Genomic DNA, 22,958 nt, shown 5'->3' with positions numbered 1-22,958 from the left:
CCCTCCCTCTCCTGCAGCAGCCAGTCTCCAGAGACGAGACAGTAACCTCTCCTCCAGTGCCATCTTCAGTCCTGGCCCGGCCTCTCCATTCCCGTAGCCTCTGTTTACCCGCGCCACCCTCTCCGCGGTCCTGCCCTCCCCCCCCCTCCATTGCAAGCATCTCTCCCCGCCACCAGCATCCTTTCCCTTCCCAGCACACCCGCCCTCGACCTCAGCACCCTCCTGCAGCGCACGCGCATTGCACCCCTCCCCTCCCCTCCCTCCCCAGGCTCGCTTCCGGCCGGGGCGGGGCCTGGCGCGGGCCGGGGTGGCCGGGGCGGCCGGGGCGGGCGCCGGCCATGCTCATCACGCTGTGCTACTTGTACCTGTGGGTGCGCTGGGGGCGCCGTCCGGGCGCGCTGGTGCTGTCCACGGTGCGGCGGCTGCGCGCCTCGCGCTGCTCCTTCACCTTCTGCCGCGCGGCCGCGCAGCCCGGGGGCGCGCGCGTGTGCCTGAGCCGCGGCGGCCGCGTCTTCTGCGTCGGCGAGAGCCAGGTGGGCGGCGGGCGGGGGCGCCGCGGGGACCGGGCGCGCGGCAGCATCGGCACCCCCCCCTCCCCACCCCACCCCTCCCCACCCCTCCCCACCCCGGGCAGGCGAGCCTCGCGTGCACCGCAGCCCGGGAGCCCCGCGTCTGCTGCAGCTGCAGCTGCAGCGATGGCGCCGCCCGCTCACCGGGAAGGGGACGATGGCCCGTTTGCACAGTGCCACTTCGTACCATGTGCTTCTGGACATGCCCCGTTTTCGCGGACACCAAGCAGCGTTTTCGCTTTTCAACGGCCTTTCGCCCTTTCCGCTTCCTTCTGGAAAGCTGCCTGCCCCCCTTTAGGACGAAAACGAGAGTTTCTTTCATAGACGCCAGAGTGTAACACCCATATGAGAATCATGTACGCCTCCAGGGAGGATATTTTAGTCAAGCTGCTTAGGTATGGGGATGAATCGTGCTTCCAGGGAATTCACAAAAAATTAAAACAAAACAAAACAAGTGTTGGGGTTAGAGATGGCCCGCCTCTTCCCAGTCCCCACGTGGTGGCTTACAACCAACCATCCCTAGCTCCAGTTCCTGAGAGTCAAGGAATTCGGGTGGTACACATACACACCGAGGCAAGACACCTGTACACATGAAATTAAATAAACATAAAGAAAAATACAGTATGAACAACGCACTGAGTTTTCTCAGACTTCCCAACATTATAGCTACCATTGCCCAGCCGGGACTAGTGTACCACCTAGAACAAGACAGGTGTGGTGCAAAGGACGGTGGTCCTCTTAGAACATCAGAGCTAAATTCTCTTCAACTGCTTGAGGGAGATCACAGAATGAAAACTAGTGGGCTTTCCCACTGTGGTGGTTTCTAAGCTATTTATTTAACACAAAATCTTTACGGTTTGTGTCAGAGTGGAAATTTTGCCAAATGAGTTTTCTCAGACACCTTTGAACACCCCCCCCATGCCCTCCTTGGCCTGGTAACTATGCTGACTAGTGACTTGGCTCTTACCTGCTTCAGAACCCCCAATATGGACAGCCCTGCAGATACCTGGCCTGCCCCACGTCACACACCCCCCCTGCTTTGCACAGGTAGCCCCTGAGCTTTGCTCACATCTTACTGAGGTCTGTTTTTGATTCAGGGCTGTGACTCCCAAAAGGTTCTCACAGCCTTAGAGGTCTGCTTTTTCTGCTCTGGATATCGCTCCTCCCTGCCCCCCCCTCTCCCCCAGACAGGGTTTCTCCGTGTAGCCCTGGCTGTCCTGGAACTGTAGACCAGGCTGGCCTCAGACTCAGAGATCCCCTTGCCTCTGCCTCCCGAGTACTGGGATTAAAGGTGTGCACCACCACCACTTGGCAGGCTAAAACCTTTTAAAATAGAATTACAGTCCTCCTCCAGAAATCTGAAAATAAAGGAAATGGATTTCCAAGGCTGACAGCTCGCCTAAACAAGCTGCCTGCACCCGAGGGCGGCCAGTCCCCGTAAAGTGACAGGATCCTTGCGTTCCGTGTGGGTCCTCTCGGTGTTGGAGTCCTCTCCAGGCCTCCCATACATGATACAGGGCAAAAGCTATGGAAATGGCTATTACACAGTGTAGTTTAGGGATTAACACAAGAACAAGTCAGTTTATTTGTATAGAGGACAAGAACTTTTTTGTTTGAACACGTAAAAAAGGCCAGCTGTATCTGATAGCTAGCCAGTCCTGTGTCTAATCCGCCCTTGCAGACCCCGCTGAATTCTCCACTGGGGCGTAGATTTCCTTCAAAGCGTGTCTGCCCACGTCTGTCTCTGCGTCAGAAAGGGCTTCCCCGATTTACGTCTCTGGGTTTGAAGATTATGTGACCTTCAGGCAAACACTTCCAGGCCTCACCCTTCCCAGTGTGACTCGGGAGCTCATATACATTAAACCGAAAGAAATCGTGTCAGAATTACTTGCATGGAAACAAATATCCAGAGACTTTGGAATTCTCGTGAGCCAGAAAGTCACCACAGTTGGACACGAAGCGGAGGTTGCACGGGCATGTGTGGCACGTGGGCAGATCTTACCCGAGGAAGCAGGGGAGGAGGGTAGGCCAGGATGCAGAGGTGAGTGGCCCCTGAGGTCTGAAATGAGCCCTGCTTTCCTCTCTTCCTTTGTAGTCTGTTGAAGACTTGAACAAGTGGGCCCTGTTCCTTGTTTCCCCCTTTGTACTTGAGGCAGAGCACATAGCGTTCGTGACAGAGAGCATCTGGGCACAAGCTGACAGTTTCCAGAAGCCATCGTCTTCAGAAACCGTGAGTGCCATGTTCTACTTGTGTACCTTAGAGTGTGTCTTAGGCCAAACCTGAGTGGTTTTTTTTTTCTTGTTTCTTTTTTTGTGGTCTTTTCGTTTGTAATAGTTTTGTAATGAATGTTCTTTCCTGGTCTTTGTGGGTGGCTTCCTTTCTTTTGGGATATATTGGGTTATGTAACCGATACTATACTAGTAAAATTACTGTCTTCTGTTTCGTGTGCATATACCTGCGTTTGTGTGTATGTGTGTGTTTAGTTTCTATCCACCGGGAGCTGAGTGAGGCGCAGCAGTCTGCTGGTCCCCTCCTTCCCAAAGGGTCTGAAGGAGCATCGGCTTGGATTGTAACTTGGTGCTAGGGTTACCCTCGGGTTCTCTGCAAACAGGGCAAGCATGTAATCTTTTTTTTTTTTTTAACCTTATATAGGATTTCTTGTTTCCTATATGTTGCAGTAGTGATTGGTTGACTGTCGAGATGTGTACACATGGAAGTTAGCACGTAAGGTCTGAGGTTCGGTTGCCCGGACTCAGTCCGCCTTTTCTGCCTTGTTGGCTCCGGGGATCCAACTCAGGTTGCTGGGGTTGGCAGCAAGTTTACCTTCACCTACTGAGCCGTACATAATGCATGTGGATAACAGCGAGCTGCCCTCTCTCCTGGCTGGTCTGGTCCATCGTGTGATCTGTTCCTTATTCCATCCTTTGGTACCCTGAACGGCTGACTTAATGACTACCTCCTTCCTGGATATCTTGTCCGAAGTGAGCTGGACATACTTCAGACTCAGTCACAGATCCAGAACTTTCTGTTTACAATCTGCTTACAGAGACAGAGAGAGAGACAGAGAGGAAGAATATTCCAAATCCACACCTTGTTGCCTCCTTCTCACTTCCGTTAAACTACAGTTTTGATCGACACAGCTCCCTGGTGTTATTGCTTTGTGTCTTCATTTTCATGGCTCCTCTCTTTATCTCCTTCTCGAGTCTTGTGTGTGTGCACTGGAGAACTCTCCTGTCTTGTCTTATGGCCTTTCTCTGCTGGCTTTCCCCTCAATGGCTAGAGTTCCCGTCCCGGAGCACACCCCGCTGGGACACTCCTGCTGAGGCAGCCCACCCATGAAGTGCCATCCTTGTCCGTAAGGTGGTGGTTTTGACTCCTCCCCCAGCCGGGGTCTCCTGGCTCTGACTGATGGGCTTCCTGCTCTAACTTGCCTACTGTGTACCTCTTGCCTGCCTTTTGGGCACTCTGCTGTGCACACCTGAGTCTGTGGGATCTTAATTTTGTGATAGTCGTACAGAAGACATTCTTCTGGGAGAAGAGAAAGGAAAAGAGGGAGTAGGGAACGCTGGAGCAGCTCGCAAGGCCTGGGCTAGGGGAAGACGGGAAAGGAGAGAGACTGGCAGGTGTGGGTGGGGATTGGCAGGCAGGCCTGGGAGCTGGCTGGTGTCCTGAGACACCCCCACGTCCTCTCCAGAATGTTCAGGAAGCTTTGTTCCACTTTTCTACACTTAGTGGCACAGGCTTTATCAGGTCCCTGGAGATATTTTGCGAGGATCACATCTGATGCTTAGAGCCTCCTGCCTCTATCGTTCTTGTGGAAGAAGCTGGAAGCTGAGGGCCTAAAGCCACCAGTGGCAACGTTGTGACCGATGTTCAGTGCTCATATCTTCTCTGGTTGCCCCAGGGACATGTGGATGGTTTCCATCTAAACAGGGGAAGGTTTTGTTAAACCTAGCCCGGTCAGCAATGCTTGTGACTGACGGTGGTTGCTATCAGGAGACTAATTATTGAGACAGTGCCTTTTTGATGAACTTTCTCAGTGCAACAGCCCTGGCTGTCCTGGAACTCACAGAGATCCACCTGCCTCTGCTTCCCAAGTGCTGGGATTCAGGGCGAGCGCCACTGCTGCACATCTACATACTTACTGTTAAAGCATTCACTTAATAACAGGTGGTAAATGATCATTTAGTTAAGTCACATAAAGTGCTTGTATTTATTTATTTTTTAATCTGAAAAGTTTGTGTTATGTTGCCTACTCTTCCTCGGGTATTTATTTTTTATTTTTAATTTATTTGTTTGTATGCATGTGTGCATATGCTGTAGCGTGTATGGCGGTCAGAGGATAACTTGAGCGAGCCAGTTCTCTCTACTAAATGGGTCCTAGGAATCAAACTCAGGTCGTCATGTATTCTGGTTAGATTTTTGTCACCTTGACAGAAGCTAGGGTCTTCTGGGAAGAGGGAACCTCAATTGAGAAAATTTCTCCATCAGATTTCCTTTAGGCAAGTCTGTAGGGTATTTTGAAACAATTACTTCTGTTGTTCTATTATTATTATTATTATTGGTTTCTCAAGACAGGGTTTCTCTTGCTGTCCTGGAGCTGGCTCTGTAGACCAGGCTAACCTCAAACTCACAGAGATGGGGTACGCCCCCACTGGTATAGTTTCTAATTTCCTAAATCCTTACTTATTGTATATTCCACAGCGGTGGTGACACTGTCTCTTTAGCAACAGTGTAGCAGTCCTATCTGCCAAGCTTCTGTAACAAAGTGTCCCTTAGTGACTTAGCGGCTCTGGCAGCCTAAAAGCCAACTACCCTCTCAGTGAGGCCTCAAAGCTCCTAGGGGCCGATTTCTTTGTGTGTCTGCCATCCTAGGTGGGTGTTAGATGCGTTGTTAGATGCGGCCTCTTGTTCCTGCTGTGCCCTGCCACCCAGCCAGCAACATCACCCACATTGCAGCCCTTAAGATAGGGGACCAGAGAGAAGCAGAAGGTGGCTAGCCTCCTCTCTGGCACTGTGATCCAGAAACTGCCTGGGCTGTTGCGGCTCCCATCCAGGTGCCTAGAGTTTAGACACAGTCTCCTTAGTCCCTTAGCTATAGAGGACGACAAGAACTCCAGTCCCTCACTAGACTGTGGGTTCAGCAGACTCGGAGTTCTGTTACTGCAGGGGAAGAAGGAACACTAGATGTGGGGATGCATTAGCCTGCCCACCACAGCCATCACCTGAGTTAACTTTCTAAGGTCTGTAGACCAGACTGGCCTCAAACTCACCGAGATCCCCTGCTTCCCCTGTCCTGGTGGTCACAACACGGAGTCTGGTATACCAAGTGACAATCGGTTAGGTCAATTCAGATGTGTCATGAGAAGCAAGAGGACATCTTGGGTCAAGCAACGCTTTGGGTCAGATGCCCATGGGATGGAAGGACCACAGCTTGGAACATGGGCTGTCCAGTTTTCCAACATCTTGTCCGTTCCCTTGCTTCGTCAGCCTTTCCTGTTTCCCATGAGTACAAGGACCTGAGCAGAGGTTGCAGTGGTTTAGCAGATGGAAGGTTCCTGAGCAGAGGTTGCAGCGGCTCAGCAGATGGAAGGCTCCTGTGCAGCGGTCACATGTGCTGAGCAGATGACAGGTCCCTGCAGCCAGCATGCTCTGTCATGATGTGGCACGTGAGGCTGCAATGCCTGTGGCTCAGCACCCGTCTGCTTAGACTCCCTGTTGTTTGTCTGCGTTTTTATGTAGAATACTCATGGGGCTCTAGGGAGTGGTTGGCTTGAGGATGTCGGAACTTCAGATCTAGACGTGGGGTGATTCGTGTCTGTTGCTTTTCTTGGCGCTGTGACCCGATATCCCGCAAGAAAGAACTTGAGGGAAGGAGGGCTTGTTTGGCTCACGGTGTGAGGACAGCCACTGTCTATCAAGGCAGGGAAGGATGTGCTGGAGGGTCTGAGGCTGTGGCCTTAGCAGAGTGAGGCTGCTTGCTCCCATTGTGGAGAACCAGAAAGAGCGAAGAATCCCGGCACGCACCAGACTTCTGCTTCTTGTTCAGTCAGGGTCCCTGCCCACGGGATGGAGCCCCTCATGGTCAGGGTGGGAATCCCCTCCTCAGTGAGTTGACGAGCCCTGGGGTGTGTTTCAGAGGTCACTTTAAATCCAGTCAGGTTGAGCATGAAGATTGGCCACCACACCTGGCCATCCAGTGGCTTCATGTCTCTGGGTATCACCCCTTTCTATCCGTCTACCCAGAGAAGACAAGGTCCTGTTGTGTCTGTCCTTACTGTGTCTTACAGGCTCATGTCTATACCACAGCATAGGTATGTCGGGGCGGCTAGAGAGATGGCTCAGTGGTTAAAGAACACTGGCTGCTCTTCCAGAGGTCCCCGGTTCGATTCTCAGCATCTCCAACCATCTGTAACTTCTAGTCCCAGGAGATTAGACACCCACTTCCGGCCTCTAAAGGCACCAGGCATGCACGTTGCACGCAGGCCATGTCTCCTGCATTTACCACCATGCCTGCCAACTAGACCTTTTGGGAACCCAGCATGCATTTTTGGGTGATTAAGAAGCAGATAAACAGCACATCGTAGAAATGAACATAATGTCAAGCCTCGCAGCTGGACAGCTCGTAGGGGCTTCTGCCGAGTGAGGGTTATCACTGCAGTGTCACTCTCCGCTGCTGGGAGCGGAGTACCGAGGCGAATCCGTGCATGTCGTCATACGTCGTGACAAGGCCTTCAGAGCGTTGGTGATCCGATAAGATCTGTCTGTGGTGTGTGGGAGGGGATTCTGTGCTCACACCAGCCTTGGCTTCCGCAGCTTTGATCGCTGGGCTCAGTCAGCCTTTTGCTTGGCTTCCCCTTTCTTCCCTACCCCTTTGTCTCTATCGCCCATCTCCCCGTGCAAATGGGAAGCGTCCAGTTTGCTTTTGTTGATTGGAAGGCGACGCCCCCCCCCCCCCAGCTCCGTGGAGTATCGGTGACAGTGGCGCTTTGCTTTGATCCGAGCCCCCTGTCCATGGTCCATGGCTCACAGACATTGTTCCTAGAGAAAGGAAGTGCACTTAGGTGAGGAAACAGTTGGGAGACTTGATCAGGGATGTGTGCGTATTGTTCTGCGGTCTTCTCCTGTTCCTGCCCTTCCTTTGTTTGTTCCCTGCGCCTCTCTTCCTTCAGAGCTGTGTGAGAATTTGATCGCTGGCTCCTTTTCCCTGAAGCCAGTAGGTGCGGAGGCAGTTGGGGCAGCTCTGTGGGCTGAGCGCTTCTGGCTGTCCGAAGCTGACATCTGTGATGCTATTAGCCCCACTCTGGAGCCAGGGCTCCTCGGCTCTGTCCCTTTACCTGGCTCCTTCGCTCTCATCTGAAAAGCCTGCCCTTGCCCGGGCATTAGCATCTCCTTCCAATCTCCTTCAAAGACAATGCTGTCCCTTCCCCCACCAGGCATTAGCACAGTGTTTATCTGTGGCCTTCTCCAACTGCCCACCAGCATCCAAGGGATCAGGGCTTTGCGTATTTTTATTTATTTATTTTCTTCTTTCTCTCATGTATGTGTGTGGTGTGTGTGAATGCATGCATGTATTCACATCCCCCTGTAGCTTCCAGGTGAACACTCTTATCCCATCCATCGTCATCTAGACAGGAAGTGAGCTCAGAGGAGACCAGAGATGCTCAGCTCGGTTTGCCCAAGCTCCAACGTTCATGGCTAGGCTGTTGTGTTGAGTCTCTTACCGACTAGACTGTCCCACAGAGCACAGACGTAGCCAGGTGGCTTCACTGGCCTCCCGAAGAGAAAAGGCTGGCGTGTGGGACTGGAGAGATGGCTCTGTGTTAAAGCTCTTGAGCACATGAGTGAAGTTGGCTTCCCAGCGCCTACACAGGGGCGGCTCACAACCACTGCAGCTCCGCGGAGATCTGACGCCCTCTTCAGGTGTCTGATGGTAGCAGTGGGTGTTGTGCACAGAGACATAAATAAATAAAAAAATATCTTTTTAAGAAGTTGCTATGTTTACATGTGGTAAGACTTACCCTTCTAATATATACAATTCAGTTACATGGTTTCTGATACAGTATCACCCCTGTCTGGCCTAGAAGGCCTTCCTTACCTCAGAAAGCAACTGTCCCCTACCAGCAATCACCATCTACCCCCATCACTAAGCTGTGGATTTGACTGTTTTGGATTTGCTACATTAGTAGGATCATATGTGACCTTTAGTTATTGGCATCTGTCCTGGCTGGTTTCTATGTCCACTTGACAGAAGCTAGAGTCATCTGAGTGAAGGGAGCCTCAGTTGAGAAATACCTATGTAAGTTCAGTCTGCAGGAAATCCCATAGGGCATTTTCTTAATTAGTGATTGATGGGGGAGGGTCCAGCCCACTGTGGGTGAGGCCATCCCTGAGCCCTGCTGGTCCTGGGTTCTATCAGAAAGCAGGCTGAGCAAGCCAGTAAGAAGCATCTTCCATGGCCTCTGCATCAGCTCCTGCCTCCAGGATCCTGCCCTGCTTGAGCTCCTGTCCTGACTTCCTTTGATGGTGAATAGTGCTGTGGAGGTATCAGCCAAATAAATCCTTTCCTCCTCAGCTTGGCTCAACTTGTTTTTGGTCGTGGTGGTGTTTGGTCACAGCAATAGAAACCCTGACTGAGACAGGTTCTTTTTTTTTTTTGAGTGCTCTATCTGCACTCTTAGTGTGAGAAGAGAGCATCAGACCCTATATAATAGATCATTGTGAGCCACCGTGTGGTTGCTGGGGATTGAACTCAGGATCTCTGGAAGAGCAGCCAGTGCTCTTAACCTCTGAGCCACCTCTCCAGTGAGACAGCATCTTCCAAGCTATTCATGATTCATCTGTGTTGTAATGTATTGGTACTTCTCCCCTTTTAATGGATGCTGCAGGATATTTGGGTTATTTTTGGTTTAGGGGATTATGTACAGTACTGTGAGCATTTACATACAGGGTGTATGTGTATGTGATGCTTGTTTTTAATTCTCTTATGCACATACTGAGGTGGAATTGCTTGGTCTTGTGGTTACTCAGTGTTTCTAAACTTTTTCCTGAAGATGCTGAACCATTTTGCATCTCTACAGCAGTGTGTTGAATTCCAATTTCTTTCTTGAAATTTTATTTTGTTTCATTTATTCTCTGTGTGTGTGTGTTTACCTGTGTGTGATTGTGTGTGTGTGTTTACCTGTCTGTGACTGTGTGTGTGTTTACCTGTCTGTGACTGTGTGTGTGTGTTTACCTGTGTGTGACTGTGTGTGTGTGTGTGACTCTGTGTGTGTGTACCTGTGTGTGAGTGTGTGTTTACCTGTGTGTGATTGTGTGTGTGTGTTTACCTGTGTTTGACTGTGTGTGTGTGACTCTGTGTGTGTGTACCTGTGTGTGACTGTGTGTGTGTGTTTACCTGTGTGTGTACCTGTGTGTGTGACTCTGTGTGTGTGTATGTGTATGTGTGTGTACCTGTGTGTGACTCTGTGTGTGTACCTGTGTGTGACTGTGTGTGTGTGTACCTGTGTGTGTGTGTGTGTACCTGTGTGTGAGTGTGTAAGTGAGCCATGGAGCACACACAGGAGGAAGTCAGAGGTCAGAGAATGACTTGCAGGCATTAGTTCTCTCTGTCCACATGTGGATTCTGGGGACTGAACTCAACTCATCAGTCGGGCTTGGTGGCAGGTGCCTTTACCTGCTGAGCCCTCTTGCTGGCTCAGGATTCATATCCAGCCGGATCGCTTGCCCATATTCTTATGCTAGCCAGCGTAGCGGGTATAGAGTTGATACTTCATTGCGGTTTGGTTTGAATTTACTTTATTTATTGGTCATTAGCATGTTATAATTTTCTGAGAAATAATGTATCCAAACTCCATCCTGTTTACTATAAAAGTGCATTGTTTACTCTGTCCCTGTTGGTTGTAGGAGTTTGCTGAGATTTGCAAATCCTCCCCTAGCCTTTGTGTGTTACCTTTTCACTTTCTTGATAATGTCCTTTGATGTACAAAAAGCATTGGTAACTTACAATTTATCTTTACTCTTTAATTCTTTTATGTGCATTGGTGTGAAGGTGTCAGATCCCCGGGAACTGGAGTTACAGATAGTTGTGAGCTGCCATGTAGATGCTGGGAATTGAACCTGGGTCCTCTAAAAGAGCATCCAGTGCTCTTAACCACTGAGCTATCTCTCCAGCCCCTTAATCTTTTTTTCTTATGTTGCCTATACCTTTAGTGTCATTTCTGAGAAACTGTTGTTTGATTCTGGGTTCTGACAGTCTGACCTGTTTTCTTCTGAGGTTTTACACTTTCGCCTTTGACCCCATTCGGGTGAGAGGTAGGGACCCATCCATCTCCATCTTCTACGTTTGGATTTCTGGTTATTACAGCAGTGTATTCTTTTTGCGTGTGTGTGGTTTTCCAGTAGGAAATTTATTCTAAAACCTATCCCCTCAACTTAGAAATTGGAATTCAGAATTCTGCACCCCTGGTTGTAAACTGTGGGGTAGTCTGCCCTTGAGGACATTTTTGGGGAGTAGAGGACTCATTCATTGGTGGTAAATGATGGTAGCACAGAGGCTGCTGTTGCTGGTAGAAACAGCTCGTACTAATTGAGGACTTTAGCCAAGCTTTACTCCTTTAATAATGATGATGGTGATGATGATAATAATAATAATAAAAATTGGATGTATTGCTGACTTATATTTATGCGTATCAGATCAGGAGGGGGGATTAGATCCCGGGTGCTGGGAACTGAACTCAGGTCCTCAGAAACAGCAAGAAGTGCTCTTCAGTGACCCCTCACCCCCGGTGGCCTTATGCACAGTCAGTAAACTCACTGCCACACAGACCTGAGGTGATGAGTAATGCTGTCATTTCATTTTTCCTTCTTTACAAAGAGGGTGCTGGGAGGTGCAGATTCTTGCACAGGGCCCGGGAGCGGCGGTGAGTGGAGCTTGAGTTTGGCTCAGGCTTTCTGGACTCTGCAGCCAGGTTTCCTGTTCAACTGCATCCTCTTCTCCTTTGTGAAATTCTTGGATAACCAAACTGGAAGGCTGTTTCCTCGCCTCGTGTCTCTCGCCCTCTAGTGGTAGGCTCGTGAACTGTCTGTGCCGTCTTTACAGTCACTGTCACTGTGTGTGTGTGTGTGTGTGTGTATACCTGTATGTGAGTGTGTAAGTGAGCCATGGAGCACACACAGGAGGAAGTCAGAGGTCAGAGGACGGGAATGCACTCTGGTGGAGGGTCTCTGTGCTGTCGGGTAGGTCTTTGCAGCTGCCCCTGCTGGCTGCTGGGCAGGTCCCCTTCACGTCATTGGGTGTTCGGGAGACTCCTGCCCTGTGCCCGTCACACGTCTGGAGAATACGCCTTTCACCTTTACCCTAAGGCAGTTGAGACTTTGGCCACCTTTATTTATTTCTAAGTCACACTTACTTTTATTTTAGTATTACCTTTTACACTCACTTTTATGTGTGTGGAATTTTGCTTTCACGGATGACTTGTGCCTCGCAGAGGCCAGAGGAGGGCAACAGATTCCCTGGACCTGCAGTTACACATGAGTCACCATGCCGGTGCTGGGAACTGAACCCAGGTCCTCTGGAAAGCAGCCAGCCGTGGAACCATTCCTCCAGCTCTCCTCTTTGAGTTTTTGAGGAAGGGGCTCAGTATGTGGCTGATGTTGTCTTCGAACTTGAGACCCTCAGGCCGTAGCCTCCTCCAGCAGGTGGTGGTGTGAGGGGCGTGTATCTCCATATCTGAGCTCTGATGAGTGCTTTAAAACCAGTCACCCTTGTTAGGTCGGGGTGAGGATGTCTAAGCCCAAACGTCTTTGCTCTTGATCAAAGGCGATAGCTAGTAACTTGCTGGATGCAGTCTGACTGCACCATAGTGCCAGGGACCGGATGCAGCCTGTCTGGATGTACTGTAGTGCCAGGGACTGGATGCAGCCTGTCTGGATGTACTGTAGTGCCAGGGACCGGATGCAGCCTGTCTGGATGTACTGTAGTGCCAGGGACCGGATGCAGCCTGTCTGGCTGTACCGTAGTGCCAGGGACCGGATGCAGCCTGTCTGGCTGTACCGTAGTGCCAGGGACCGGATGCAGCCTGTCTGGCCGTAACTGGTGCCTAGGAGCCTGAGGGTACAGTGTCATGTCTGGCCATTGGAGAGGTGGAAACTTTCAGCCCCTCTTCCTCCCTCATCTGCTTTTTCCTCAGGTTGTGAAATGGTCCGACTGTTGTTTGCCATTAGCTTGCCGACCCGGGGATCCCTACCAATTGATTGCTAGAGCAAGCGTGGACAACTTCAGCAAGCTTGGAGCGGCGTTTATGGAGGAGAGGCTCCAGATGGATAATGGACTGATAGCCCAGAAGATTGTTTGTAAGTGACTTCAGAAAATGTTTCCTTGGGGTGCCACACGATTCGTCACAGGGCCATTGTGACTTCCCAATGCCATGTTTACTTTCAGGTTTAGCCAGCAGGCTTGACCTCACCGTAGACGTGTACAGTTACTCCTCGTGGGGGTTGGGGTGGACAGGAAGTACCTTTTAGTCTGTTGGATTTCTGATCAGTAGGGCTGACTAATGATCTCTCCCATCCCTGCTCTAGCAGTGCATTTAAAGGATCCCGCTCTGAAGGAAGTCAACGGGGCCTCCACCAAGCAAGTCCAGGCCCAGCCCCTGAGCCCAGAAGCTTCCCTTGAGGCCGAGCCTGCCCAGGGCATCATGGAGCATTCTGGCCCAGGTGACCTGAAGGCCGCTGGTGAAGGCTGTTCCCGCCTGAGACGAGGCTGTGCCTCGGGAAGTGAGCCGACTGCAGATGGCGATCCAGGGCAGAGCTCTGCTGAGCACCGTCTGCTCCACCTGTCCAGTTGCCACGAGTGTCTGGAACTTGAGAACAGTACCATCGAGTCGGTGAGGTTTGCATCGGCAGAGAACATTCCAGACCTTCCCTGTGATAACAGCAGCCCTGTGGATGGCGCTGCTGCCGATGAACTCTGCCCTGAACAGGAACGGAGGAGAGGCAACATTTCGGGAAAGGCACCCAACATCCTGCTGTACGTGGGCTCCAGTTCTGAGGAAGCCCCTGGCCGGCTGCAGCAGGTGCGGTCTGTCCTGACTGACTGTGTGGACACTGACAGTTATGCTCTCTACCATCTGCCGGAAGACGGTGCTCTCCGGGACCCGTGGCCAGACAACTGCCTGCTATTGGTTATTGCCACCAGGGAACCCATCCCCAAAGACATACACCAGAAGTTCATGGCCTATCTTTCTCAGGGAGGGAAGGTGCTGGGCCTGTGTTCCTCCTTCACATTTGGTGGCTTCCAGGTGACAAGCAGAGACAGGCTACGGAACACAGCCCAGAACCTGGTTTTCTCAAAGGCTGACGGGAGTGAGGTACGGCTCAGTGTCCTGAGCAGCGGCGCTGTTTATGAGGAAGGACTCAGCCCGGGCAAACTCCAGGGTCACCTAGAGAACCCAGACAAGGAGAAGATGATTGTGCACGTGCCTTTTGGAAATTGCGGAGGGGAGGCTGTTCTCTGCCAGGTATGGGGACCGGGTGGTGCGGACACGGTGCTCTCCGCGTGTTTGGACAGTGTGAAGCCGTGACAATGGCAGCACTAAAGCCCACCTTACAAGGTGAGGACACACGTGAAAAGAGCAGGGCGTGCTGGCGCGTTTGCAATCCCGCTGCGGGGGGCGGGGGGGGGGGCAGGTGGGTCCCTGGGGCTTGGTGCACAACCAGCCTTACTTAGTTCCAGGTCAGTGAGAGGCTGTGTCTCAAAAACCAAGGTGGGCAGTACTGAGGAATAGCAGTTGAAATTATGAGATTACCCTGTGGGCTCTAGCCGTAAGTTTATGTGTTCTTGTGCACACACACACACACACACACACACACACACACAGATACCCACATGCACACCACACATCACTCACATACCACACACACACCACAAACACACACACACACACACACACACACACACACACACACACACACACGGATTCAAGAACTCAGTGCCAGTGATTAATTGTACTGTTCATACTTTTGATTGAGTTCCTGTTGTGTGACTGTGTGTGGAAGTTTCTGGGGTGTGGAATGCTTAGCTGAGGGCTTTTATGAATACCCTGATCAATCAAACTGCATGTGATTGAGGAGCCGAGGCAGGTGGTGGCAAGGTTAGCTAACCCTCAGGGCTAGCCACAAAATGCTTTCTCATTTGTCACCCTAAAACCTGATTTATTTTCTTTCTCCCAAGTGTACCCTGGTTATATCATTAAGCCCTTGTTTAGTGTAGGAAGCACAAAGGCATAGCAGGGAATCCAGACCAGCACCTATCATGTTAGGTGACCCAGACCAGCATTATCATGTTAAGGTCATGTATGTATTTAGTGCCGGACAAATCTTCATAGCTTCTGTTCTTTCCTTATGATTTGTTAACATTTAAAACCTAGGTACTTCCAGGTGGTGGTGGCACACATCTTTAATCCCAGCACTCGGGAGGCAGAGGCAGGCAGATCTTTGTGAGTTTGAGGCCAGCCTGCTCTACAGAGTGGGTTCCAGGAAAGGCTCCAGAACTACACAGAGAATCCCTGTCTCAAAAAACAAAAAAAAACCCTAGGTGCTTAGGGCTGGAGAGGCGGCTCAGCAGTTAAGAGCACTGGCTGTTCTTTCAGAGGGCCTGGGTTTGGTTCCCAGCTGCTACATGGTGGCTCACAACTGTCTATGACTCCTTTTCCAGGGGATCTGTCTCCGTCTTCTGCTCTCCACAGGCATTGCATGCATGCACGTACATACAGGCATGCAAATATTCAGACAGATGTAACAAATCCCTCTGTCTCTGTCTCTCTCTGCAGGTGTGCACATGTCAGAGGCCAGCTGTGGACATGGGCTTTGCCTTATACCTTGTTTGGCAGTCTCTTGTTTGACCCTGAGTGTGCCAGGCTACCTGGACCACAGGCTCCTGAGGGCTGCCCTGTCTCCCCCCCCCCCATCCCTGTAGGAGTGCTGGAGTCTGGCCTTGTGTTGTTCTGGGAGCCCGGGTCTTCACACTTGGGCGGCCCCACTCACCCCGGCCCTCCAGCTCTTGTTTCTTTGTTTTGAAGCCTATTGTTTGTAAAGCTGATGGTCAGGCCGGGGTGCTCCAAATACAGAGATCCGGACACTGGGACAGACGTTCACACTGATTTCCTGTGAGGCTGCAGACCACATGGGCTAGTTAAATGTTCCTCTTATCTTTCCCTCTGCAAATACGGTCACTATGGCAACCATGCGGCCTCAAAACCTTCGCTTGAAGACTCCACTTCCTGGAGCCGTATTTCAGTTTTGAAGAGTCTTCCTCCCCCCACCCATCCCCTTCTGTGCACAGACTTGTACTAGAAAATTGATTCGGCACGTTGCAACCCATTTCTCTGGGTTCCACGGCACATCTGTCTGCTGCACCGTTTAAATCGACCCCGTACTGTCATAAAATTTGACACTGCAGTATGTTGCCATAGGAAGAAGGAAAGGCATTCTGAAGCAGGTTCACAAATCACGGTGAGAGGATCATGGTGGCATTTTTGGTTCTAAATGACTTCCGGTCTCCCGTGTGGCAGGGGTCACTGTTTCCTCCTCCGGCCTCTGTTGCTGTCACCGCGCTGAAATCAGCCAGTAAATATTATTACTGGCTGCACAGTTTCCTCATTCTCTGTTCGATTTCATAGCCTTCATCTCTGCAGTAAATCTGGTAATGATGTAACCCAGTAAGAGAAGGCGAATAGTTCAAGGACAGAGTACGACAGGCTTGCTTGCCTTTGCATTCACAGTGACAAGAAAAACAGGGGCTGGAGATGTGCATGCTGTGCTGGGCAGACTGCCCTCTGGGAAAATGTTAAACCGAGAATTAAGGCGAGTACGAGATTATCAAATGGATCCGGACTTTGGCATGAAGTCGCCCAAATACAGTTTGAAAATGGATTAGAAAAGATTTCATTTGTTTGCCCAGCTTAGCTGAGGAAGTTTCTTAGCAGAGTTCCTCAGCCGGGTCAATCTTTGTGTTGAGGTGTGGTCATATAGACTGTGGGCATTTAGCAGCGTTCCTGGCCTCTGCCTATTGGTTGCCAGCCACCCGCCTCTGCCTTTGTTACTAGAGACATTTTTACTTACACGGCTTTCAGTCCAGGTGAGAAGCCTTAGCTTAGAAGAGGCCAGGTCAGGGATGTGGACAAGCCAGCCGATGACTGTGGCTTGTGTCAGGGCTACAGGCCCATGCCCACAGCGACAGGTTTACTGTTGCATCTCTAGTTGAAAGGGCAGCCAGCGCCCAGGGTCTCACGCATGCTAAGCAAGCATCCTCCTCTGAGCGACCTCCACGGCCCAGCAGGTAAAAGCATTCCCCCAGCTTCAGTGGCGGCCTCTTTGGGCCTGGAGGCCTATTGCAGCTTGGTGGGAGCCTTTCCCTGTGTGTCCTCCTTGTATGCAGATACGCCCTGCACACCAGTACAGAAACTCCGTCCATTCCATCCAGTGAGGCCACAAAAGCAGCCATGTGCTTCCGTCTCTCCCCGGAGCTCCTGGAGGAACATAATGTGCTCATTTTATTTCCGCCGCCTTTATCGGTTAACCCAGAGGGCAGCCGTGTGCTCGGGCGGATGAAGTGGTCCATTTCCTAGGGTACGGACTCTTGTAGGCACCCTCTCTTCTCTGTTCCTTGTCAATGGCTGTCTGGGGGACAGGCCCACCTGCTGTCCACTACCACCTGACCACTGCCCTCCAGCCCATTGAGATCGGCCCCAGTGTTCACCATTTGCCCCGTTTTGGACAGTGCGTTTGCCTTGGTGACAGCTTAGGTGAGGATCCAATGGTCGAAGGAACCCGAGGGCGGCAGCATCCTGTCTTAGCTTCCCAGTGTCCCAGTAGGAAATTCAGTAGAGAAAACCAGAATAAAACTGCGCATGGCTGCTTGCTATTACCGAATGTTCAGGCACTTGCAGAATCTGACACGCAGTTAGAATCTGCTCCCGTAGGAGCTAGAAATTCCAATGTGGTCCTTCATCCTCTCGAGGATGCTGTTGGAGATGTTTGTATACGTATAACCTTCATGTGGCCTCCAGTATGCATCCTAAATATCCTAAATCATGCTTTAACGCCTGGACTACATGTAGGAAGACCCTGATTTTAGAATTCAGTCAGGTGCAGTTGGGGGGTCAGGAAGGTCTTTCTGTCGTCTGGGAAGCCCATTCTCCTCACCCCAAGTGCTGTAAACACTCTCCAGTGATGGATATGCTACTCTCCTCTCCCGATTGCAGGGTAGCGTGGAAGTTTCCAGCCTGGCCCGTCATGCCTCCTTAGGTTCAGTAGTGTGCATAATTATGTCTCCAAATGTTTTAGTCCATGTTGTGTGACTTTCCCGAGGGCCTGCAGGTGATTGATGATCTGATCTGGTGAGGGTCTGTGACCACCCAGGCGTGGGTTCCCCGTGGCTTCTGAGCCCCAGAAGCTGTGGTTTTAAGAAGCACATTCCAATCCGTGTATTCTTGTTTCTTGGTGTCGCGCTCCGGATGATTGGGCTCAGAGTTGGTGGGAAAAGAGTCGTGTTCAGATTTTCATCAAACCCGGTGCGGAGACTGCTTCTCCGATGCGGGCGCCCACAGTTTACCTCTGTTGTCTTGTCCTCAGGTGCACCTAGAACTCCCTCCAAGCGCTTCCGTGGTGCAAACCCAAGAAGACTTCAACGTGCTCAAATCCAGCAACGAGAGAAGGCACGACGTCCTTAAGGAGATCCTGAGGACCCTCGGCCTAAACTGTGATGCTCGACAAGCCCCTGCCTTAACGCCGCTGTACTTGCTGCTGGCCACCGAGGTGAGTGTGGGCTCAGCTAGGACTCTCGTGCTTCAGGCGGCCCCTCCCCTCAGAACGACGGCCCCTTTCCTTGACTCGTCAGTCATGGCCACTCTTGATTTTGACTTCATGTTTGGAAACCATAATAATAGTATGCCAGTATCTTTAATATTGTTCATTTATATATGTCTGCGTGTGTGTCTGTGCGTCTGTGTGTGTGTCTGTGTGTGTGTATGTATGCGTATGTGTGCCTGTGTGTATATGTGTGTGTGTGTATCTGTGTGTCTGTGTGGGTATGTACGTGTCTGTGTATATGTGTGTGTATCTATATGTGTCTCTGTGTATATATGTGTGTGTGAATCTGTGTGTATGTGTGTGTCTATTGTGTGTCTGTGTATGTGGCTCTGTATGTGTGTGTGTCTGTGTGTCTGTATGTGAGTGTCTGTGTGTCTATGTGTGTGTGAGTGTCTGTGTGTGTGTCTATGTGTGTGTGTCTGTATGTGTGTGTCTCTGTGTGAGTGTCTGTGTGTGTGTCTATGTGTCTGTATGTGTGTGTGTTTGTGTATGTGTGTATACGTGTCTGTGTGTCTGTGTGTGAGTGTCTGTGCGTGTATATGTGATTGTGTGTCTGTGTGTCTATATGTGTGTGTGTGTGTGTGTAAGGAAAGTAGAGGTGACTGAGGAATTAGGAGGTGTGGTCTGGTTTGTGGACCCTTTGGAAGGAAGTGAAAGCTCTGTCACCAGTGCACAGATATTTCTGTGCGTGTGGTTCTGTATCTCTGGATGCAGTCACCTGAAGATTAGATATTTGGAAACAACGTCAAGATCCTGTACTGGGCCAGGGAGATGGCTCAGTGTGTAAGAGCAAGTGTGAGGACCTGAGTTTGATTCCCAAGAGCCCGTGTAAAGCTGGATGCAGTAGCGTGTGCTGTGTGCGGTGTGAGGCAGAGATGGGGACTTCCGGAAGCTCCTAGCCAGCCAGCCTGGCCTGCACGGTGGTGAGTGGAGGAGACCCTGCCTCCAACCAGGCAGAGGGGAGGGGTGAAGAGCGACACCCAGTTGTCCTCCGACTTGCACATGTGTCGTGCATGGCACACTCAGAGACATTGCATACATAGCATATCATACACATACAACACACAAATATTTACACACATCATACACATACACACACATACACACATATCGTACACTCACATACATACACATACACACACATCTGCGCATACACATCACACACACGTACACAGCTAGACCCAATCCTGCCGGTACCGAGCACGTGCAGACCGCTTTTCCTGTCGTGGCCTGAACGATGCACAGTACAGTGTAGCAACTGTTCACAGCGCTGGCAACATGTTAGGTGTTTCAGGTGCACAGGAGGGCGTCACGGGCCGCATGCAAGTGTCCTGCTCTTCGGAATGACTGAGACTCTGGCTTTTGGCGCCTGTGGGAGGGAGTGCAGGGTTCAGCCCCCTGTGCCTGCTGAAGGGTAACTCTTTTGGAATCTGCAGTCAGTTGTGGTGATCAGGGGGTTTTGTCGGCAAGTCTTTGAGTGAGAAAAATCACAATTTCTGTTTGCCGTGTGCCGACGGCTGCTGTCTTGTGGCAAGAAAGACTTTGGGTTCCGTGTTTGTCATTCACCTCTAAGAGGGAAATGGAAATGTTGGGAATGTGTTCGGGAGTGTGCTCACGCCTGAACTCACTGCTGGCCTGTGAAGGGCATGGGAGTTTGGGCAGCCTGCCAGCTTCTCCAGGTGTGTGCTCACTATAAGCCCTTCACGGTGGCATGCTGTCAATTTCTTATTCATTGTGACACATGATTTTGTGGGGCTCTCCATGCTGTCAGCCAGTAACAGGCCCGTCTGTGGGGCTGGTGGTGCCAGCACAAAGCAAAACTGTGGTGGTGAGGGGACCCCACACACCAAGCCCACCTGTTTCGCCTGAAAAGAGCAAAATCCGCCCTTCCCGCCTGCAGGGGAGGTGCTGTCTTTCACGGTGGCCTCTGACCCTGCAGGCTTAGCTTGTGGAGGAGAGCGGAGCTGCGCTTTGTGTGGCTGCTACGGACTGACTCACAGCAACAGATGCAGACCCCAGGAGATGGTGTGAGGGTTGGAGGAGATACCTGGGAGAGTTGAGATTATTGGGTTGTTGAGAGGTTGAATGAGTTAAAAAAACAAAACAAAACAGGTGTTCTTAACAAGTTTCTGGTGCCAGTCTGATTAAAAACTTAATACCAACACAGGATGATCTTTTCTCATTTAAAAATCATTCCTCTATTACATTTTCATCACCTAATTTCTAGCCAGTGTATTTTTATTCATTCATTCATTCATTTATTTATTTATTTTCAGACAAGTTTTCACCAGCCCACACTGGTTTGGAGCACACTATGCAGCAAGGGCCAACCATTGAATTTGCCACGATCCCCCTGCCTCAGCATCCTGAGTGCCAGGGTGACAGACACGTGCCACTTACCGGGCGGTGGTGGTGCACGTCTTTAATCCCAGCACTTGGGAGGCCGAGGCAGGTGGATCTCTATGAGTTCAAGGCCAGCCTGGTCTACAGCGTGTGTTCCAGGACAGCCAGGGCTACACAGAGAAGCCCTGTCTTGAAAAACAAAACAAAAATAAAAAACAAACAAACAAACCAACAGATATGTGCCACCAAGCCGAGCTCTGTAGTTTGCCCTGTTTCCGATGTTTGTGCCTTCATCTTAGGAATTCCAACACCAAGCTACTTATCACTGTTTTATGTTTTAGTTCATCGGGCAGAACTTATGACATTAAAAATGCCAGATAAAGCCAGTCCTCGGAGCTTCAGGTTCTTAGACACACGCCACAGAGGATCAGAGCGGGTTCTTAGACACACGTCACAGAGGAGAGAGGCCAGGCCTTGTGGCGGGGGCTGCTGTCTGTCTTCAGTGGGTGTGACTGAGCCTCCTTTGTAGAAGGTTGAGGGTTGCAGCTGGAGATGGGAATGTGACTTCCTGGGACTCCCAGGCCCAGAGGGCAGCGTGGAGAGGCCTTGCCCTTTTCGGAATCCTAACCACGGGTTCTTGGGACTGAGGCCTCCTGGCTCTGGCAGAGGAGAAATGAAGAGGAAAAGTTGCCTCTGGCTATTTTCCAGGGAACAGGTCCCCTGGGGAACAGGTATACTCTTTAGAGCATGTGCAGCTGAAATACTTGAGCGTCACAGCAACACCGGAGAGAGGCTGGCATTCTCCTTTTTCAGTTCTTGGACTGGGGAGACAGAACAGTGGGCACATTCTTTTTATTCATTTATTTGTTTATTTATGTATATGAGCATTCTATCTACATGCTTGCCTTCATGCCAGAAGAGGGCATCAGACCCCACTATAGATGGTTGTGAGTCACCATGTGGGTGCTGGGAATTGAACTCAGGACCTCTGGGAGAGCAGCCGGTGCTCTTAACCTCTGAGCCATCTCTCTAGCCGGGAAAAGTTCTTGATCCACAAGCACTGGGTGGTTCCAAGTTGGGCGTGTGTAGCAAGCAGCCTGCCTGTGATTGCAGGATGTTTTGTATGGAGACAGGAGCATCTCTGGGCAAGCGGATAGACAAGTCAAACTGTCCAGCTCTGGGCTCAGCAAGAGACCCCGCCTCAGTAAATAAAGTGACAAACAAACGAAGGAGTGTGCCTGTGAGGTCAATCTCTGTCCCCTACACGTTTGCACACACATGCTGTTCTTGCTCACATATTCAAACATGCATATAATACAGTGCACATATAATACAGTGTGTGTATGCACACACACACACACACACACACACACACACACACACACACACGGAGTGAATTTGGCTTTTTAAGATGTCCCATGATAGCCAGAGACAGTAGGGATGGTACATGTGAGTAATTGACTGGAGAAATATTAATGAACTTCTTGAAAAAGATGAAAGGCAGTATTTGCTCTGCATACAGCATATAAGACCTCTCCCCATTGAGGACCTCGCTACATATAATCTCGGAAAGAATAGCGTTCAGAAACTCTCCCTTCTCATTCGGGGGGCCCCGTCCGTCTTCCTGACCCATCCCGCGTCAGCTCTGTGGACTGCCTCCCCGGTTGCCTGATTTTGACTGAGTTCTGTCATGTTGAGAACTCAAGGAAGTGAGCACACACGTGTGATTGTGGTGTGTCTCCATTGCTTGATGCTTCTCAGTGCTCTGGGATGCTCTGAACACGCTAGAGAGGTTGGGGTCAGAGGTCAGGGTTTTCTTTTCTAGTACTGACCAAGCATTGTGTTTCCTGTCTCAAAAGGAAGATGCATTTTAAAACAGAAACAGAGCTTCTTTCTGGGACAGCCAGAAGATTCTTCTCAACCTCCTCCCAGTGCTGAGGCTGAGACATTTTAAGACACCTTGTCCCTGTGCAGTTGGCTCAGCATATGGACAGGGGTGGGGTGGGCTGGGGTGTGTGTGTGTGTGTGGGAGGGATGGGGTTGAGTTGTGTTTTGTCTTCCTTTCTGTATCTCTAGCTGGTCCCGCTGGTCCCGCTGGTCCCGCTTGGATTAAGTCACACGGAGAGGCTCTGGGCGTGTTCCTTCTTTTGGACCCGCTACCGGCCTTGTAGGTT

General features: G+C 50.8%; 1 protein-coding gene across 1 annotated transcript in view; it reads left to right on the top strand.

Annotated features, from left to right (window-relative positions):
• Positions 1–329: 329 nt before the first annotated feature.
• The window catches only part of Hlcs (holocarboxylase synthetase), a 137,375-nt gene continuing 114,746 nt past the window's right edge, over positions 330–22,958 (top strand). Inside the window, exons 1-5 of the mRNA XM_051191921.1 lie at positions 330–533; positions 2,665–2,799; positions 12,762–12,924; positions 13,153–14,090; positions 18,205–18,387. Coding sequence (XP_051047878.1) covers positions 339–533; positions 2,665–2,799; positions 12,762–12,924; positions 13,153–14,090; positions 18,205–18,387 — 1,614 coding nt within the window. The 5' untranslated portion in view covers positions 330–338. The remainder of the gene's footprint in view (positions 534–2,664; positions 2,800–12,761; positions 12,925–13,152; positions 14,091–18,204; positions 18,388–22,958) is intronic.

This window comes from Phodopus roborovskii, unplaced genomic scaffold (assembly GCF_943737965.1).
Source record: "Phodopus roborovskii unplaced genomic scaffold, PHOROB, whole genome shotgun sequence".
Taxonomy (NCBI): domain Eukaryota; kingdom Metazoa; phylum Chordata; class Mammalia; order Rodentia; family Cricetidae; genus Phodopus; species Phodopus roborovskii.
This window is presented reverse-complemented; position numbering and strand designations above follow the sequence as displayed.